This window comes from Grampus griseus, assembly GCF_964374135.1.
Source record: "Grampus griseus genome assembly, chromosome: 1".
In the NCBI taxonomy this organism is placed as follows: domain Eukaryota; kingdom Metazoa; phylum Chordata; class Mammalia; order Artiodactyla; family Delphinidae; genus Grampus; species Grampus griseus.
Genome location: NC_139017.1, coordinates 152,098,300 through 152,118,344, shown reverse-complemented (window position 1 = coordinate 152,118,344; position 20,045 = coordinate 152,098,300). Strand labels below are relative to the sequence as shown.

Genomic DNA, 20,045 nt, shown 5'->3' with positions numbered 1-20,045 from the left:
TAATCCAGTCATGAAATTAAAGATCTTTCAACCTCTACTTCCCTCCTTTCTATAAACTGATGTATACTTTACTCCAACCAGTTGAGACCCAACCTAACTATGTAAGCAGAACTTAACATTGAAGGGTCAATAATGAGTATCTCAGAAACTGATGAAAAATGAGCTGGAATCAGTGCAAATTTTGTATAGTGTATTCTATTCATCTCATCCCCTGAACCACTTCCTGGTTTGGATATCATACATTAATTATGCCAGGCCCTGGATACTCCCCACCATGAGTGAGATCTGTTGGTATGAAACACCATTTTTACCTAGACCTCCTACCCTAAACAGAAACGGGCCAGGAGGTGGTATCTGGACACAAGGCATGAAATTCCTGCAACAGGACAGAACTTGAAGTCTTGAAATATAAGGCATTTTAACCATATGAGGCAGCAAAAGAAGAAATGGATGACAGAGCGGGACAAGCCAATGTTCCATCACCCCAACCTTCTATTACCTTAGGCAAATAAAAAACTTATTCTGGAGTAAATACATTTATTGATACCCATTTTATATAGTTCAATGAAATAATCTATAAATATAAAAGCATTTTTTTTTTTTGGATATCACCATGGTCCATGTAAATACTCAACAGTCAGAATCGTCTGCAGGAAGCACTCCAAGTCACACTGTTAGGTTTACAGACCTGAATATACATATTTCATTAAACAGTGGCACTTATGTACTCAAGTGGTCCAGTGGCTTTGGAATACATGACTACTGGGCATGTGGAGTAAAAATAATGTGTAAGTTTAAGTCGATGGAAAAGGGTATCAACCTTCAACAAAAAGAAACAATTATGAATTAATATCCTAGGTGAAGAAAGTACCACAGTTGACACTTGGCGTCAGAATACTGAAGACGAAGTATGTTTAACGACACGTCGTGGTGCCAATGTGCTCTCCTCAGTCCCAGTGGACAGTCCACCAGCGCCTGAGGGTCATTCAGGGTCAACAAAACAGCAATTCTTAAAGGATCTCGATAGCTTAGAATAAAAGGAATGTGGGGGCTGGTATCAAGTTGAAAGAAAAGTGAGCTACATAATTCAGTGACATAATGCATTTCCCTCCTAAGAGGAGGAGATTGCGGGGAAAACAAAATTTTTTTTAATTCCCTTTGTTACAGTGATCAGAATCATTTATCTAACGTGGGAGCAAGAACCCAGATATCTGGTACCCAAAACACAGGTGCAAAAATTTTCTTCTGTTTTAAAGTTTGTTCTTCAACACTTCCGAGGGAACTAATGCAGCGGCCACTGTTGAGCCTTGCTCTTGACTTGATGCAGCATAAAATTTTCTCATTTCCTCAGAAACAAATACAGAAATGTCCTTTGCTGCAGTCAGACCATGTGTCTTCTGAGTTAGCAAGCAAATGCATTTAGAAGGTCTGAGGTGTGCAAGGTCCAAAATTGAAATCTGAGAGGCAGTGTTAGAACTTAAGCAAGGCAGGATTTTCAGAGACTACTCAAATGAAAATCTAAGCGAAGCATATAAAAACTCAGTTCTTTCTATTATTTTCAACTGGTAATTGACAGCAACATTCTCTGGTAAGGATGGGTAAGTGATGTTATCTCCAGGTCCAAAATATCCCAACTACTTAAAGTAGGACCCCCAAGAGGAGAAAGACACTTGAGGTCTGTGGTCTATAGAATTCTTTTTTGCCATTTTTTTAAAAAAAAGAAATAGTAGCTTCAGTTGCACACCACTGGTTGAAGGGGTTTTCATCCAAATGAGAAACTCTACCCCTTGTCTCTAGTGCAACAGGCACCAGACTCCCACAAGCGGCAACTTCCATGTCCTGTAGCACATAGCATCTGACCCTGGAGTGAGGAATAAGCTGGCACAGACCCCGACCACCGGCATTCAGGCTAGATGGCATTTCGCGGCGTGCCGTTGTGTGTCAACGCTTTCAGGCTGGGGGCACTGGTCTGGTGACCACAGCTCCTGTGAGAAGTCACACCCACCTCAAAAACCTCATGAATAGCTTTTCGGAAACAATGGAAGTTGTAGTCTATTAAACCTGCAGGAGAGAAAAAGGAGATTAGGCCTCCTGAATGTCAACTGTGAGACTATCTACTAGGAAACATTTGGTGACGGAAAAAAATAATTGATATGTATTTAAAAACATATATCCAATTGAGGAATTCTTCACACTGGAAACATGATGAAGCGTATGCCCAAGTGTTAACACTGGTTACCTCTGGGGCCTGGAAGTGAACAGGGTAAATAAAAAAGCAATCAGGAAGACAAATTTGCTAAGAAAATTTACAATGAAATCTAAAGTCAAAGTAAAATACTTTTTGATTTATCAAGCTTTTCCTTTTACAAGTCTCTGAGGCAGCCAAAGAAAAGATGAAGTGAACAGTTGGAACAGTTTTGCAAACTGCTTAGTAGAGCCATGGGGTTGGGAGGTGTCAGAGAGGCCCATCAGGCAGAGTCTCAGGAAGCCTGCTTCCCCTATACAGGAGGTAAGGCAGCTCCGTCCTCATCTGCTCTATGAACTGGCTTCCAAATAAGATTTCGGTCAAACAAAGGGCTCCCTACAGGTACGTATGGACATATGACCAATTCTGGCCACTGAGATAAATGCAAGTGTGTGAGACTTCTGTGAAGTCTCCTTAAAAGGAAGACTTCCCTATTCCTCCCCATTCCTCCTTAATGTCCAGAATATGGATAAGATTGCTGGAGCTCCAGGAGCCATTCCAGATCACGAGGAGAACTTGAGAATAGAAGCCAGTGCTGAGAAGGGCAGAGCAGAAAGAGAGGACTTACGTCCTCGAGGATACTGGGGCGTAAAGACAGCACACGAGAAAGAAATCACAACAATCTGATGTTAAAATGACTACTGTGAAAGAAGTCCAAAGGTGGGAGAGCCAAGTGCAGGGCAAAAGCAGCAATGAAAGCTCCAGGTGTGAGGCAGAGCTCTGAGGATACCGGCAGGATTTAATCAGGCAGGAAGGGAGAGCAGAATCACAAGACAACAGCAGGGAGCTGGCAATGAGGAAACACAGCACACAGGTGGAAAACAGGAAACAAACTGGTCTGGCTGGAGATAGGGGCAGAGAATTTTGGGGAAAAGTACTGAGAATGGAGTCTGAATAAGCAGGTTAGAGTCAAATTACGGAGGTCCTTCAGATTCAGGAAAAAAATAAAAGTTTTAATAAGTTCAACTACATTAAAACTGACTTCTATGCAAATGGTAAAATTAAACTGACAATCAAGGAAATGTGAACACTGGCTGGATATTTGATGATATTATGAAATCACTGTTTTTTGGGGTTCTTTTTACACAAATACTGATGGTAATACTGCTATGCTTTAAAAAGCGCACTACCTCTTACAGACACCTGCTTAAATCTGTATAGACAAAATGATTTGATGTTAGAGATTTGCTTCAAAATAACCCAGTAGGGGGCTTCCCTGGTGGCGCAGTGGTTGGGAGTCTGCCAGCCGATGCAGGGGACACGGGTTCGTGCCCCGGTCTGGGAGGATCCCACAAGCCGCGGAGCGGCTGGGCCCGTGAGCCATGGCCGCTGAGCCTGCACGTCCGGAGCCTGTGCTCCGCAACGGGAGGGGCCACAGCAGTGAGAGGCCCACGTACCGCAAAACAAAAAAAACAAAAACAAAATAACCCAGTAGGGAAAAAGGTATAGCAAGCAAATAAGAATGGCTATGATTTTGATAACTGTTGAATCTGGGTGATAGATAAAAAGGGGTTCCTCACATTATTTTCTCTACTTTTTTATGTTTGATAGTTTCCACAACAAAAGAGCAAAAGATAGGACTTCCGGGAAGATGGCGGAAGAGTAAGACGCGGAGATCACCTTCCTCCCCACAGATACACCAGAAATACATCTACGCGTGGAACAACTCCTACGGAGCACCTACTGAACGCTGGCAGAAGACCTCAGACCTCCCAAAAGGCAAGGAACCCCCCACGTACCTGGTTAGGGCAAAAGAAAAAACTAAACAGAGACAAAAGGATAGGGACGGGTCCTGCACCAGCGGGAGAGAGCTGTGAAGGAGGAAAAGTGTCCACACACTAGGAAGCCCCTTCGCGGGTGGAGACTTCGGGAGGCGGAGTGGGGGAGCTTGGGAGCCGCGGAGGAGAGCACAGCAACAGGGGTGCGGAGGCAAAGCGGACAGATTCCAGCGCAGAGGATCGGGCCGACCGGAACTCACCAGCCGAGAGGCTTGTCTGCTCGCCCGCCGGGGCGGGCGGGACTGGGAGCTGAGGCTCCGGCTTTTGTCGGAGCGCCGGGAGAGGACTGAGGTTGGCGGCGTGAACACAGCCTGCAGGGCGTTAGTGCACCGCGGCTGGCCGGGAGAGAGTCCGGGGAGAAGTCTGGAACTGCCGAAGAGGCAAGAGACTTTTACGTCCCTCTTTGTTTCCTGGTGCACGAGGAGAGGGGATTAAGAACGCTGCTTGAGAGAGCTCCAGGGACGGGCGCGAGCCGCGGCTAAAAGTGCGGAGCCCAGAGACAGACATGAGACGCTAAGGCCGCTGCTGCCGCCACCAGAAGGCCTGTGTGCGAACACAGGTCACTGGCCACACGCCCTTCCGGGGAGCCTGTGCAGCCCGCCACTGCCAGGGTCCCGGGATCCAGGGACAACTCCCCCGGGAGAACGCACGGCGCGCCTCAGGCTGCAACGTCACCCCGGCCTCTGCTGCTGCAGGCCCGCCCCACACTCCGTGACCCTCCCTACCCCCCGGCCTGAGTGAGCCAGAGCCTCCGAATCAGCGGCTCCTTTAACCCCGTCCTGTCTGAGCAAAGAACAGACGCCCTCCGGCGACCTACACGCACAGGCGGGGCCAAATCCAAAGCTGAGCCCCTGGGAGCTGTGAGAACAAAGAAGAGAAAGGGAAATCTCTCCCAGCAGCCTCAGAAGCAGCGGATTAAAGCTCCACAATCAACTTGATATACCCTGCATCTGTGGAATACCTGAATAGTCAACGAATCATCCCAAATTAAGGAGCCCTGTGGATGAAAGGCTCTTGGTGCTGCAGCCAGGAGTCAGTGCTGTGCCTCTGAGGTGGGAGAGCCAACTTCAGGACACTGGTCCACAAGAGGCCTCCCAGCTGCACATAATATCAAACAGCAAAAATCTCCGAGAGATCTCCATCTCAACGCCAGCACCCAGCTTCACTCAACGACCAGCAAGCTACAGTGCTGGACATCCTATGCCAAACAACTAGCAAGACAGGAACACAACCCCACCCATTAGCAGAGAGGCTGCCCAAAATCATAATAAGTCTACAGACACCCCAAAACACACCACCAGACGTGGACCTGCCCACCAGAAAGACAAGATCCAGCCTCATCCACCAGAACACAGGCACTAGTACCCTCCACCAGGAAGCCGACACAACCCACTGAACCAACCTTAGCCACTGGGGACAGACACAAAAAACAACAGGAACTACGAACCTTCAGCCTGCAAAAAAGGAGACCACAAACACAGTAAGATAAGCAAAATGAAAAGACAGAAAAACACACAGCAGATGAAGGAGCAAGATAAAAACCCACCAGACCTAACAAATGAAGAGGAAATAGGCAGTCTACCGGAAAAAGAATTCAGAATAATGATAGTAAGGTTGATCCGAAATCTTGGAGATAGAATGGACAACAGAATGGACAAAATGCAAGAATCAGTTAACAAGGACCTAGAAGAACTAAAGATGAAACAAGCAACGATGAACAACACAATAAATGAAATTAAAAGTACTCTAGATGGGATCAATAGCAGAATAACTGAGGCAGAAGAACGGATAAGTGACCTGGAAGATAAAATAGTGGAAATAACTACTGCAGAGCAGAATAAAGAAAAAAGAATGAAAAGAACTGAGGACAGTCTCAGAGACCTCTGGGACAACATTAAACGCACCAACATTCGAATTATAGGGGTTCCAGAAGAAGAAGAGAAAAAGAAAGGGACTGAGAAAATATTTGAAGAGATTATAGTTGAAAACTTCCCTAATATGGGAAAGGAAATAGTTAATCAAGTCCAGGAAGCACAGAGAGTCCCATACAGGATAAATCCAAGGAGAAATACGCCAAGACACATATTAATCAAACTGTCAAAAATTAAATACAAAGAAAACATATTAAAAGCAGCAAGGGAAAAACAACAAATAACACACAAGGGAATCCCCATAAGGTTAACAGCTGATCTTTCAGCAGAAACTCTGCAAGCCAGAAGGGAGTGGCAGGACATATTGAAAGTGTTGAAGGAGAAAAACCTGCAACCAAGATTACTCTACCCAGCAAGGATCTCATTCAGATTTGATGGAGAAATTAAAACCTTTACAGACAAGCAAAAGCTGAGAGAGTTCAGCACCACCAAACCAGCTCTACAACAACTGCTAAAGGAACTTCTCTAGGCAAGAAACACAAAAGAAGGAAAAGACCTACAATAACAAACCCAAAACAATTAAGAAAATGGGAATGGGAACACACATATCGATAATTACCTTAAATGTAAATGGACTAAATGCTCCCACCAAAAGACACAGATTGGCTGAATGGATACAAAAACAAGACCCATATATTTGCTGTCTACAAGAGACCCACTTCAGACCTAGAGACACATACAGACTGAAAGTCCTCAGCTTCCATGACTGAGGTTGGAGTGAGCTCTGCTCCCAGTCCTAAGATTCTACGGCTCTAAACATGTACACGCCTAAGTCTATAGAATACGAAGCACTGTCAATACGTTGGGTCGATTTCTCTGATTTGCCAAACTTTCGTTCCAGGAGACTGACAAAGCTTGTATTTGTGGTAACTTTCTTTAAAGCCTGTTTTTCTTGTGGATATCTCCAGAATTCACAGATCCCCTTAATAATTTAATGCTGTGGGTCTCTAGCTAGACAATTAAAGCAATATTCCCCAAACTAGAGAAAAGGTGTTAGGTGAATACGCTTCAATAATTAATAATTACGTATTTATTTTATGGTTACCTTTCACTTATGGCAAGTGATCCTGGCCTACCTTTTATGTCAATGACAGAAGTTTTAAGGCAACTTTAAGATAAAATAGTGACTTGATTAAAAGAATATTAAGTCAATAGTCGTACCAATGGCACATAAACATGGCTAAAATAGTGAAAATGGTAGATGAATGACCAAAGGCAAAGAGACAAAAATGCCACTGCAACATGCATCTGTTTCTCTTTTCCCTGATTATTCATAGCTGGCGCTGGCTGTTTTGGTTAATCACACAAGAGGACTATGCCGGGTGTACAAATCATTACTTGCCATGGCAGTTAACACTTATACTATTGAATCTGGTTCAAGACAAAATCCAGAGAAAGAAGAGGCAGCAAACAAGAACAGAGAGAGAAAAAAATACTGTGGGCTATTAGAAGCTCAACCTGGAAAGCAATGGATTTAGGTAGGAATGCTTTGTGTCATTTGGAAAGCCTGAGTGATCATCAGTGTGACCGGTCTCGCCTGTGACGGCTAGTGACGCCCACTAGCAGGTTCTGATGATGGGCAGGACTGGCTGGCAGGCACCACTGCAAAACCCTGCCTTTGTCACTACTCTTGGGCAGTCTTACCCTGGATACTACAACTGTTCATCTGGAACTGACTAGTGAGTCATCCTTTCAGATTTATAATAATGTACACATAGAAATAAATCTGCAGATATATATGCATCGAAACCTTCATAGCAGTTACTCCTATGGGTAGGAGTTGGCGGACATTCACTGCTTCGTGGTTCAGTTTTTACAATGATCGTGTATTACATGTCTAAACAGAAAAATTAAAAAGTGATGTAATAAAGAAAAATTAGAGTATTAAAAAAAAAAAAAAGAGCAAAAGATAATAATTTAGTTGTGAGGAGGATATACAGCAAATAAGACTGACCATGTCTTGATGACTGTGAAAGCAGGGAGATGGGTACATGGAATCTCTGTGCTAGTCTACTTTTGTGTATATCTGAAAACTTCCACAGCCAAAAGTTTTTTAAATTTTTAAAGATTAGAATGGAGAGGGCTTCCCTGGTGGCGCAGTGGTTGAGAGTCCGCCTGCCGATGCAGGGGACACTGGTTCGTGCCCCGGTCCGGGAAGATCCCACATGCCGCGGAGTGGCTGGGCCTGTGAACCATGGCTGCTGAGCCTGCGCGTCCGGAGCCTGTGCTCCGCAACGGGAGAGGCCGCAACGGTGAGAGGCCCGTGTACCGCAAAAAAAAAAAAAAGATTAGAATGGAGAAAAATAAAGAACTCCTAAGTACAAAAAAGACACAGTACAAAAACGATAAAAGTATATGAACAGATAAATTACCAGAGAAGACACCTGAACAGACATAAAAGGGTACCTGCAGTGAAAAAGATGCTTGCTCTAACCCGTAATTAAAGAAATAAAAACCAGAGCCAAATGAGATACCATTTCACACCTACCAGACGGACAATAACTAAACAGTCTAACAATATCAAACATTATCAAGGACATGAAGTGACAAGAACTCCCACAAAGCACTGTCTGGGGTGAAAATAAAGCCACTTTGGAGAACAATTCAATAATGCCTAATAAAGCTGAAGACATATGTCCTCTATAAATTCCACTCCTAAATACTTATTACTCTTGAGAAATTCTCCATATGTGCAAAGGCAAACTTGTTCATGAGCATTTCTTGCAAAACTATTTGTAATCTTAAAAATCATCTAGATGCCCAGCAAGAAGAATATAAATTGTGGTATATGCAATCCATAGACTACTGTGTGGCAGTGACAACTGAATGGACGAACTGGAGCTACACCTATCGATACGGATAATTCTCAAAAACAATCTTGAATGAAGAGAAACAAGCAACTTGCAGAAGACAACTTACATTTGGACATCATTAACACAAAGATACACAATACCCTATATTGTTTAAGGATAGATATGAAGTGAAAGACTAAATCATGCACAGGAAAAAGAAAACACTACATTCAACAGAGCACAAGAGGGGGTTTCAACTGAGAAACACACAGAAGACAAATATGTATTTGTCATGTTTCAGTTCTTAAGCTCAAAGGTGAATACTCACATTTTTCTTGTACCCAAAACACTTTGTATACCTAAAATATTTCATTAATATCAACATCAGTGAAATAATATTAATTCATTCAATATTAATTAATATCACAAAACCCAAGCAGAAAAGCAGGGACTTGTTACAGTGAATAAGAGTTACTATAGATCCTTGAGTAGTTAAATAACATGACAAAAGGAATTTTCTGAAACCTAGTCTGCCTTTAGAATAAAAGATGATACATGCTGAGCCATTAATATATATGTTGAATGCAGCACCACAGGCTGGAGGAATGAGGACCTGGATTGGAGTCACCAACAGTGTAAATGGAAAGGACACCCGAGAAACAGTTCCAAGAAACAAATGGTAAGACTTGGTGAAAACTGAATGTAAACACAGGAAAAGAATAGAAAAAGGAAAACACAGAATGCTCTCTGTGAGATGATCTGCAAGAGCCTCATGGGCAATTCCACCATACGATTACCTGACTGCACATAGCTAAGCTTGGACACCAGAAAAATGGCGTAACGACTAACAGAAGTAGAGTAGCCGGGATGGTCGTGAAACAAAGGGGAAAATATTCATCAGTTCTTGACACCATGGACAAGATAAAATATTTAAGTGAAGATGTCTTACTAATAGCTCCAAACACAGGATGGAAACACAGGCCCAAGCCAGAGTTGGAGAGGTGAATTTTTCAATCAACTACACAGAGAAGATTAACTGAAGGCATGGATGAGATGCACTGACCAGGAGAATTAAGTGAAGAAGTGAGCAGGAGACCTGGCTCTGAAGAACACTCAGAAAAAGAAAAACAGAAGAAACAGGACAGGTGGTCAGAGAAACACACACATAGAAGAACCCGGAGAGTTCTGCTTTAGGGAAGCAGAGAGAAGAAAGCTTGAGGGAGGAGGGATTGACAGCACATGCTTCAGAAGCCTGAAGAGGCCACAGAATGAGAAAAGGCCACTGAATGCAGCAAGAAAAAGACCTAGTAACCTCTCAAACAGCTTCAGCAGACTGGTTCAGGTGGAAGCCAAACCGTAGGCAGTTAAGACAGGTAATGGAAGGATGTAAAATGAGAGAGGCTGGAATAAAAAACTTGATTTAAAATAAAAGACCAAAAGAAGGCAGGAGAAAGTCTGCACTGTACGTGGACGGGAAGGCACAAAAGGAGTTTGAGCTGGTAAATCCTCTAACACTGCAATATTGTTTTTTCTTGCTTTCAAGAACCTAAGAAATTATGACAAAGAACTTAAAGAAATCTTTTTAAAATGCGTTACCTTTTCGTTCAAAACTTTCTTCCCTAAGGATGCAGACCAGTGCCAAAAATTTAGTCACCTCCTTTAAATACAGGACCGTTGTGTTATTCAGCTTGATGATGGCCATAGATTCTTTGTCGTAAGCACTTCCACTTCCATCTTCCTTTAACCTGTTTTAAAACAAAGTATCATCCATTAGAGGTTTCCCAACTCAGCATTTTGTCACATTTGCACAACAATAAGGGTTTCCACCCAGTTTCCTGAACGTCTTTTGAGAAAGGAGAATGCCCGCTCTCCCTTATTGGAACAGAAGCTGTGTTTAGCTATGGGTGCCCAGCCCATGCTGCAGTATTCATTCCATGCGCTCACATCACCTTCTTCACCTAGGATGCATGGAACACAGCAGGTTTCCAACATTCCCTCACACTAATTGGCGCTGACACCCTCTACAGATAAAGAAGGACCTGAAATATGAAAACTGCCATCAGTGAAAAAGGAGTAAATACAAAAACTAAAATCAATAAATACGGTCCTGTTCAAAAAACATAAATCAAGAGTCAAGTAAGCAGGACTTCCTGGTGGCACAGTGGTTAAGAAACTGCCTGCCAACGCAGGGGACACGGGTTCGATTCCTGGTCCAGAAAGATCCCACATGCCACAGAGCAACTAAGCCTGTGCACCACACTACTGAGCCTGCACTCTAGAGCCCACAAGCCACAACTACTGAGCCCGCGTGCCACAACTACTGAAGCCCGTGTACCTAGAGCCCGTGCTCCGCAATAAGAGAAGCCACTGCAATGAGAAGCCCGCGCACTGCAACAAACAGTAGCCCTGCTCGCCGCAACTAGAGAAAGCCCGTGCGCAATGAAAACCCAATGCAGCCAAAAATTTATATATATATATATATATCAAATAAGCAGCAAACTGAACTTCAATAAAGCATACCGAATTGCACACATGTATTGTGTTAAGAATACGAAGTGATGGCTATTTCTCTTTTTTATAATGCACTTTATCATACATAATGTAGTTTACAGTGTACCTTATACTGAAAATAAACTTTATAACTAAATTTGATTTATGAAAATTTGATTTATTTTAAAGAAAAAGCGAATGTTCTATTCATCCATTTTTAAAATTAGGAATAGGAACATGAAACTCTTCTGCATAACCTACGGACAAAATCTCATTTTCACTGTGGAAAGAATAAAAACAAAGGAGAGCATATAATCACAAAACTGAAAAAGAGACAGGAATGCAAGACAAGAATAGACAAGTAAAGAAGAGGTAACACAAATGCATTCTCCTACCCAGAGGCAGCTGGACAAAGACACTGACAAGGTTAGGCGGAGAGAGCAAGGTAAAGGGTAGGGACAGAGAGATGAAAGAGGAATTTAGACTAGGTGGAGCAGAGAGGAACAACAGATAAAGGACACAGGTATCAGAAAGCAAAGGTAATGTCAGAGCATCGAGAAAGTGCATTGTGAGGACTGACATTAATACATGAGACGAATCAGGCCTATTAGAGGCTGCAGAGGTTACTGGCTTTTGAAACACCAGTAAGTTCACCAAAGTTTTCACCTATCCTCTGGGTTATTCTACAAAATCACTTCTTTGCCAGCTTTTACAAATTTCTGTATAGAGTGTGGTAAATATGCATAAAACAAGAGTTTATATTTTAGAGACTTATTTTGGAAACTTAGATGTATAGGTCAAATGTTTATAAGTTCTTCTGACATCCAGAATTCTGATTTCCTTGTTTCTGAGCTCTCTGAAAGATTAAGGATCCCTCAGTTCCACAAAACCTGAGATTAAATTAGGAACCAGTACATACTTTGTTATTCAGAGTGTTTTAAATAAATTAATCTTATTTATTGATCTAGCTAAGTTGCAGTAGTGAGAAGACACAGTACAAAACCCCCCAAATAATAGCGGGTGAAACTTTCAGTGATAGTGAGTCTGGCACTAGTCACACCGGTCTTCTCCACCTATGCTGAAGGAGTAAGACCCAGCAGCCCACCTACACAGAAATCATGCTCCAAGTTGAAGCACTATGGTCAGAACAATTCTACTTCATACACTACTTGCTAGACGCCTCAGAAATTAATCCCCCTGACAAATCAAGCTGGTAGTCTTCCCCGTATCTGAGATCTTGAAGAAATATATATGTACGACTTACCCATATATACAAGACACATCAATTACAACATCAATCATGTCACAGCAAAGTTCATATGACTGCATATCCACAGGAGAACTGTCTGTTGCAATGTAGATTTTGCTGACAACATCGAAGAGAAAAGCTTTTTCAATACCTGAATTCTTGAAAAAACAAAATTGAGTGTTCATTTTTTAAGAATCACAATTTGTAAACTTATCAAAGATCTTGAATCACTGATTAACATCCAAGAGCATTTTTAATTATACAACCTAAAACCAAAAGAGCAAATAGTACTTGCTTAGGAGACACGTCTCTTATCCAAAGAATAAAAGTGGAATTATTTCTCTGCTCTGATTTACTGACATAATCGCACCAGTCAAATTTGTTTTTTCTTCATCCTCTTTACTTAAATGAATTATTTCCTAAGATGCCACACACACACCCAAAAAAATCTCCAAAAATCAAGCCATGCTACATTTTCAATAATCCTTTTTGGGGCAATAATCAATCTCTGATTCAAATGACCTTGCTACCAGAAAGGCTTGATGTGGCAAAGAATGTTTCACGTCAACATCTAGCATAACCCAAAAAGCCCAAAGAATTGGGGATCACTATACATTGAGTCCTTCAAAGAAATGTTTGGGAAATATAGTGGCTGAATGCTAAATTTATTGGAAGAATATCCTTTTTTATTAAGCTGAATCCTCAAAATAAGTAATGTGAAATATGACACAGATTACAGTTAGCAAGGAAAGGATCAATTTTTCAATGTGACCTCCAATAAGGCAGAGATTAAGTCCAATTCCCAAAACCCAATCTACCCTACTTTCTACTCTTCCTTCAGGAAACAGATACCATGAAGATATTAATTCAGAAAGCATGAGAAAATTTCTCATCAGGGCATTTTAAAACAAGAAAAAGTGAGTATTAAGGAAAAAAATTCAGAAAATAACTCAAGCCCTTTTTTTTTTTTTTTTTTTTTGCGGTATGCAGGCCTCTCACTGTTGTGGCCTCCCCTGCTGCGGAGCACAGGCTCCGGACGCGCAGGCTTAGCAGCCATGGCTCACGGGCCCAGCCGCTCCGCGGCACGTGGGATCTTCCGGGACTGGGGCACGAACCCGTGTCCCCTGCATCGGCAGGCGGACTCTTAACCACTGCGCCACCAGGGAAGCCCTCAAGCCATTTTTTAAATGTTTTTATTACTTACTTTACACTTAATTGTATTATTAGTCCTTAAGCTTGATTCAGACTAATTCCAGCAATTTTTTGGAGAACTTGATAACACAAATATATTCAACAAAAACGGAACCAGAAACTACAGTGAATTAAATAGCTCACTTACTGATATAAAGATATTTAATAGATTTTCCAAGGTCGGTAGTTGTGGGATAAGTTTCTGCACCACCTTACTAAAGGCTTCAAATATTGAATGGTCATAGATACTAGTCAAATAAAAGCTGAAAAACACAACATAGTTTGATTAATTTGAAAAATCTTAAGTCCAGTGACAATTATCATGATACATAGAATTTTAAGTTTCTTAACATTTGATTTCCGTAAGTTCAAATACAGCCTCTTTATCTTGTGTACCATACCCATCATGAAAGATGACAAATGCAGTTTCCCCACCTGGCTTGTAGCTCTCCATCCCTTTATTGCATTTACACAGAGGGCAATTGAGGCAGTACACAGGAAAGCATTTTCAGATGCAGAAACCTGAATATTCACCTAAGTCTTTGCAATCTGATCCAAAAACCTTGGTTTCTTAAGCCCATAACTGACAAAAACCAAGATAAAAACCAAGAGAAAGCTCATAGGAGATAGGTGACATTCATTAAATAAGAATACAATACAGGTCTCTACTAAATTACCGCTTCAGAAAGTTCCCTCCTGACCCCCCTACCTAAAATAGTACCCCTGTACCCATTACTTTCAACCCCTTTCCCCTAATTTGTTTTTCTTCACAGCACTGGTAAGCACTTAAAATTATACTATATACATTTATTTATAAATGCTTCTGAGCTGTCTCATTCATCAGAATATAAGCTCCATGAGGACAGAGACTCTGTCAGCCTTGCTCACAGCTGCAGGCCCACTACCCTGAAGAGTGCTCATGAACATTTGGTGAATAAATTAATGAATAAAACTGGAGCTTAGAATTTATGTAAATAACATGTTATGGAGGATGAGAGCAGGGGCTCTAGAGAGAATGGAACAGCTATCTGGAGGCCTAAGAGGATGCACAGTGAAGTAAATTTGTAGATTTAACAAAACACGTATTTGCGAGAGAGAGACCTTTAACAATAACAGTGTGGTCAATTGTACCTACTTTTTCACTCAGGGAATATACTCTTCGTTATAAAGTTGTATCCATTATATAATTATAAACACAAATTACAAAGTCAGAGACACATAACTGTTTATATCACACTTTGTACCTAATTTAAAGATACTTTCAAAGAGCTCACCTAAGAAGCTAACCTAGATGGGGCTCTAATCTAGATGTCAGAACAATGGCACAGGTGAGACCAAGATGATCCCCCCACAGGCACTAGGGTCAAAGGAATATTTTGGCAACGTGAGAAGGTCCTGCAGGAACTATGAGGCTTGGAGGTGGATGGGGGCAGGGAAGAACCTCCAAGCGACCCACAGGCACTAGGGTCAAAGGAATATTTTGGCAACGTGAGAAGGTCCTGCAGGAACTATGAGGCTTGGAGGTGGATGGGGGCAGGGAAGAACCTCCAAGCCACAGGGCATTTTATAGTAAGCTAAGTTTCTGGAAATTGGAAATCAGATACAGCCTCATCCATAGGCCTGCTAGTTATTAATAAAGCTTAATGCTGTTAACAAGGCCTAGAGCCCCATAGAGAACTGGAAAAAGGGATGGTGCGTACCAATGAGGTGGGATGCCCTGGAAAGGGACACAGACGTGGTGTTAAGAGGACCAGAAGGGTTCCCATGGGCACTGGAGAACACAGGACAATCATGGCTTAAAATCCATCATTCATGGTGGAAGAATAAGATTGAAGAATTTTATGGGAAGATACTTTCACTTTCTCCTACAAATACTGCTGAATTTTTTTAAAGCCTGAATTACTTGCACATATTTTAATCCAGGCTAGAGGTCAATGAGACTTTTCTATGTGGTTTCCTAGGAGAATAACAGAAGGATCTTGGAGCCAGAGGCCCTAGAGAATATTAGGGGTTGAAAAATGGGGGTTGGCTTGAGCCTATAGAGAAGTCATTATAACAGACCAGGGATAAGGAAATAGCTATGGTTTGTCTCTCGCCTGCTTCCCCTTTAAGCTGTTTATATCATCAAAAGAACATTTTCTTGGGTACTTTTTATTAGTCATTTCTACCTAAACCATAAAAAAATAAATAAATAAGATGTAGGAAATATTTCTTATACACTTTCAGAACACAAGTACACAAGTCATCAATCCTATCTAATAGGTGTTCTTTAATAATTTCTTAATATTTAATTATGAATCGGCAGTTCTTTAAACTTGAGAGCTCTTTAAACTTGATAAGATACACTCACTTAACCCAATTTTTAGAGATTCATAAAAGCGTAAGTGTTTTAAAAAACATAAACAAGATACATTACAGTCCAGACATTAAAGTGTACCCTCTTTAAAAAGCTCTTCCTACTGAAACAGACACTGTGAAAGCTCAAGCTACAGACTTTTACAACAAATGCGACAGAGATTCCCTGAACTGAGGCAAGAAGGAAAAAATAATAGTAATAATGAAACCAAGAGAGGGGAGCCCCAAAGCAGATTTATGCCATGAGGAAACAGCCTGACTCCAGTCTCTCGAGATGAATTTGTAAACACACCTACAGAAACACACTTCACATGACTTCCACCTCTGGGAAAATGCAAAAAAGGGCGAAAGCAACGTCTCAATAACATTAGGCTCCCAAACCTGCTTGAATTCAACAACAAAGAGATCAAAAACATTACAGATTTGGGAAGGGTATACCAGTAACAGAGAGCTACGTGTTTGTAATGACAGAGATGGGAATACATTTACACACTTTTCAGGGCTCTCATATCAAACACACAGGTTGTTACCTAAGGTGGAGTTTTTCTAGCCCAGCATCTGCAAGGTCATCATTGGCCCTTTGATGAATGTCCCTCTGTGTTTCTATTTTGTGATCATCAGACAGACCATCAACTTTGTGAATAAAAACCTCAAAATTCATGTCTGGGTTAACTTTGTAGGCTTTAGAAACAGTAATGTGAAGTCTTGTTAAAGCCTCCATGTAGTCATCCTGTAAGTCAGAACAAAATATTTTTTAAAAAGAAATCTTAAGTTAAGAAAGCCTCAAACTACCTCCTTCCCCAACCACAGAAAATATATTATCCTAATTATTCATAAATATTCAAACATCCAAATACATTAACTTATACCACTAAACAGATCTTCAATCGCTCAAGATAAAGAATTCAACTACCAAGTTAATGCTTGTAATTTTTAATACTGATAATATAAGGAAAAGAAATGGGAAATGGACACTTCTTCCCAATAGAATTTTTAAAGTAATCCCAGCTCTGCCATTTATTAGATGTGTGACTTTAAGCAGGTTGCTTAAACTCTGTGATCTCAGTTTACTTATCCATAAAATCGGAATTACAGTACCTACCTCCCAGTTTTGTGAAGACATTAATTAGGTCATGTATATGAAAGCAGCCATTACAGATCCTGTCACTCAGAAAGCATTCCTAACTAATGCTTAAGCGTAGAAAAAGTAAGATTCTTAAGGATGGAGACACATCCCATCATTCTGAGTGCCCGCCACATGCTAGGCCCTCAATAAGTGCTCCTTGGGCTAAACCCTACTTGGGCAACTAAAGAAACTATTCACTTTAATATTTACTGACTCAGTTCTCACATTCCTCCTTATATTATGGGCACTAATGAGACCTTTTCAGTGAGTGACATCACTACTGTAATAGTTAATAGAGTACAGCAATATCTACTATTAACAAAAACGGAACGCTGCTCACTAACTAGAACTCAGGGATATAAACCATATCTCCTAGTCATCTGATATTCTGTACTTGTACAATGGCATGCCTGTTCCCAAAGCACCTCTGCAGGTACATCTCTCGCACTGTTAGGGAATCTACTGGCAAAGAAATAAGCTGCAAGGAGCACATGACAAATAAACAACTTTCCTTTGTTCCTACATCTTCCATCACCAAAGAAGAAAAGTAAACATTATCATTTCTAACTACCTGTGCATCAATGACATATATCAAAGCTCCTGTTCCCCTGAAGATCATCTCGTAGTCAAAAGTAGGGTCGAAAAAGTCCATTTGCCCAGGAAAATCCCATATTTGGAAATTCACAAAGGAGCTATTTGAAATGTCATCTTTGTAAATCTTGTTGGTACTTTCCAAAAAGAGGGTCTCGTTGGGTGACATTTTATGAAACACCACCTGTCAAAAGAAAGAAAACAATTTAATGACTACTCCAATTTTTATTTAAAATACAGAACTCCACCCTGAATTAACATAATTTAAAGAACTTGATCCTATAGCAAAAATTTTAAAAGAGGTAAAAAGTGAATGGTGTATCCACTGGTATCCACTATCCTTTAACTTCTAACAGAAGACACCAAATTATTGAAACCAAATCACCAGAAAAGCTGAAACTTCTCTGCTATTTTCTGTCTGTATTCAATACTAGCAGTAGCAATGTCTCTCATTTCAGTTTGATTTTTTTTTTCTGTAAAACTATCAATTCTGCCAAAATCTGCTTTAAGATTATGAAAACTTATAAAGCAGTTTTGTTCACTGAAAACTTATCAGGCTCTGAGAAATAATCAGAAATGAAACTGACTGGACCCTGCCCTCAATGGGTTTGCAGTCTTGTGGAAGAAATGAAACAAAGGCAAATTACACCAAGCAGAAAGTGACATATTGAGGGAGAAGGAATACATGTGGGGAGGGGAAAGAATGGGAGTTGACAGGGAAAAGACAGCTCCCAAATAAATGGTAAAGGCAATTGTTAAGAATCAAAATTATCACAATCTATACAATTCTAACACAAAACTAATTTGCCTCTCTGTTACTTTCTAGATGAGGAAAATGGATAGTTACTCCCAAGGCTTAGATAGTGAGTAACAAGTGAAAAGAAAATCAGTTTGCTAAAAACCTACCATAAATGTACTCAGATTTTGCTGTAAAGGTAAAAGATAAATAAAACACAGTAATCCATTACACGTGGAAGAAGACTACTTCTTAAAAACATCATGTCTACAGAATATCATGCAGAGATTTATTTTGGAGAGACCTCTGCAACAGAGTGGAAAGGGCAAAAGGCCAGGTATCTAGCATTTTATCGCCAGCTCACTTTGTGTGTAAGAGCCATGGCTGATGAAGGAGGTCAACTCTGCCTCTATTTCCCCCTTATTAAAAAGTGAGGAACCCTCCATCCGTTCCCGACATTCCCCAAGTGAAAGCACATGGACTGACAAAGGTCTGCAAATATTCTCCAGGTCTCAAAATTTTTGTAGCCACTCACAAACGGGGGACAATCACTAGTAATTATACTCACCGGGCCACAAGTACTAAAATAGGTGGAAGAACAGCCCCCAAATCCCACAAATGTCACAGTGAAGTCTCCTTCGTACTAGTAACAAGAGGAGGCATTACAAAGGCCAAAGAGTTAGTCACTACTCTTTCTGATGCTGCTCCCTGGGGCTCACCTGGGAAGCCCTGAAAACTCAGATCACCTGAAGTGAGAGGCACAAACACAACCGGGTCCGGGGAGGGAGTGTGGGAAGTTCTCCAAGTTAGAACCGGGGAGCAAGTCTCAGTTTCGTGAATGGCACAGGGGCTGGGTCCCAGAGGCGAGGTCCCGGGCGGTGCCACGGACACCTGCCTCGCTCCGGCCACTCGGGGAGCGCGGGGACCCAGTCGGCCTCGGCTGACCTGGGCGTGGACTCCAAGATCGGGGTCCCGACGAGGGCCGCGCCCGGGCTCTGCTCACCGGAGGAGAAGAGAAAGTGCACTGGGACAGCCCGGCCGCCGCCCTCCTCGGGGCCTCCCCCCCGGCGGCCACCCGCGCCCCCGGGTAGAGGAGGGAGGGGGAGGGGCAGAGGGGCCGGCGAGGCCCCACTCACCTTCTGGATGGAGGACTTGCCGCTGCGCCTGAGCCCCATGAGCAGAATCCTAGGCTTGGAGCTGTCAGCGCCCCCCGGGCCACAGCCTCCGCCGGCCCCCGCCCCAACCCCGCCGCCCGCCGCTGCCGCCTCCTCTTCTTCCTCCTCCACGCCGTAGCCGAAGTCCTTTGGGAACGAGTCCGCCGGGCCGTAACTGCCGGCGAGGGGCGTCTCCTCCGCCCCGTACTGCAGGGACATGGTGCTGGAGCAGCCGCCGCCCGCGCCCTGACAGGCCACGCCAGGCCGAGCCAGGCCGCCGCCTCCCCAGGCCGCCGCCGCCACCGCCCCCGGCAGCCGCCACCGCCATGCGGCCCGCCCCCCGGAGCCCGGCTCTCATAGGCTCGGCGCCCGGACCCGGACCCTCATTGGCCGCCCGAGCTGCCACT

At 42.4% G+C, this 20,045-nt stretch overlaps 1 protein-coding gene across 1 annotated transcript; it reads right to left on the bottom strand.

The window, feature by feature from the left end:
* Nucleotides 1-517: 517 nt before the first annotated feature.
* RRAGC (Ras related GTP binding C) lies at nucleotides 518-19,940 on the bottom strand. The gene is made up of 7 exons (XM_082675459.1): nucleotides 19,621-19,940; nucleotides 17,729-17,932; nucleotides 16,562-16,761; nucleotides 13,825-13,939; nucleotides 12,501-12,643; nucleotides 10,343-10,491; nucleotides 518-2,061 (listed from the first exon to the last, which is right to left on the bottom strand). Exons 1-7 carry the CDS (start codon nucleotides 19,855-19,857, stop codon nucleotides 1,910-1,912), a joined length of 1,200 nt encoding a protein of 399 aa, XP_082531585.1. The 5' UTR covers nucleotides 19,858-19,940; the 3' UTR covers nucleotides 518-1,909.
* Nucleotides 19,941-20,045: the final 105 nt, after the last annotated feature.

What these genes read in the sequence shown, in the direction of transcription:
- RRAGC (XM_082675459.1), bottom strand. Translation starts at nt 19,857, where the DNA reads ATGTCCCTGCAGTACGGGGCGGAGGAGACGCCCCTCGCCGGCAGTTAC. An exon ending in CTAGAAAAACTCCACCTTAG is followed by an intron (nt 13,940 to 16,561) that starts GTAACAACCTGT and finishes TGTGTTTTTCAG; the next exon opens with CTTTTATTTGACTAGTATCT. An exon ending in AGAAAGTTTTGAACGAAAAG is followed by an intron (nt 2,062 to 10,342) that starts GTAACGCATTTT and finishes TCTCTCCTGCAG; the next exon opens with GTTTAATAGACTACAACTTC.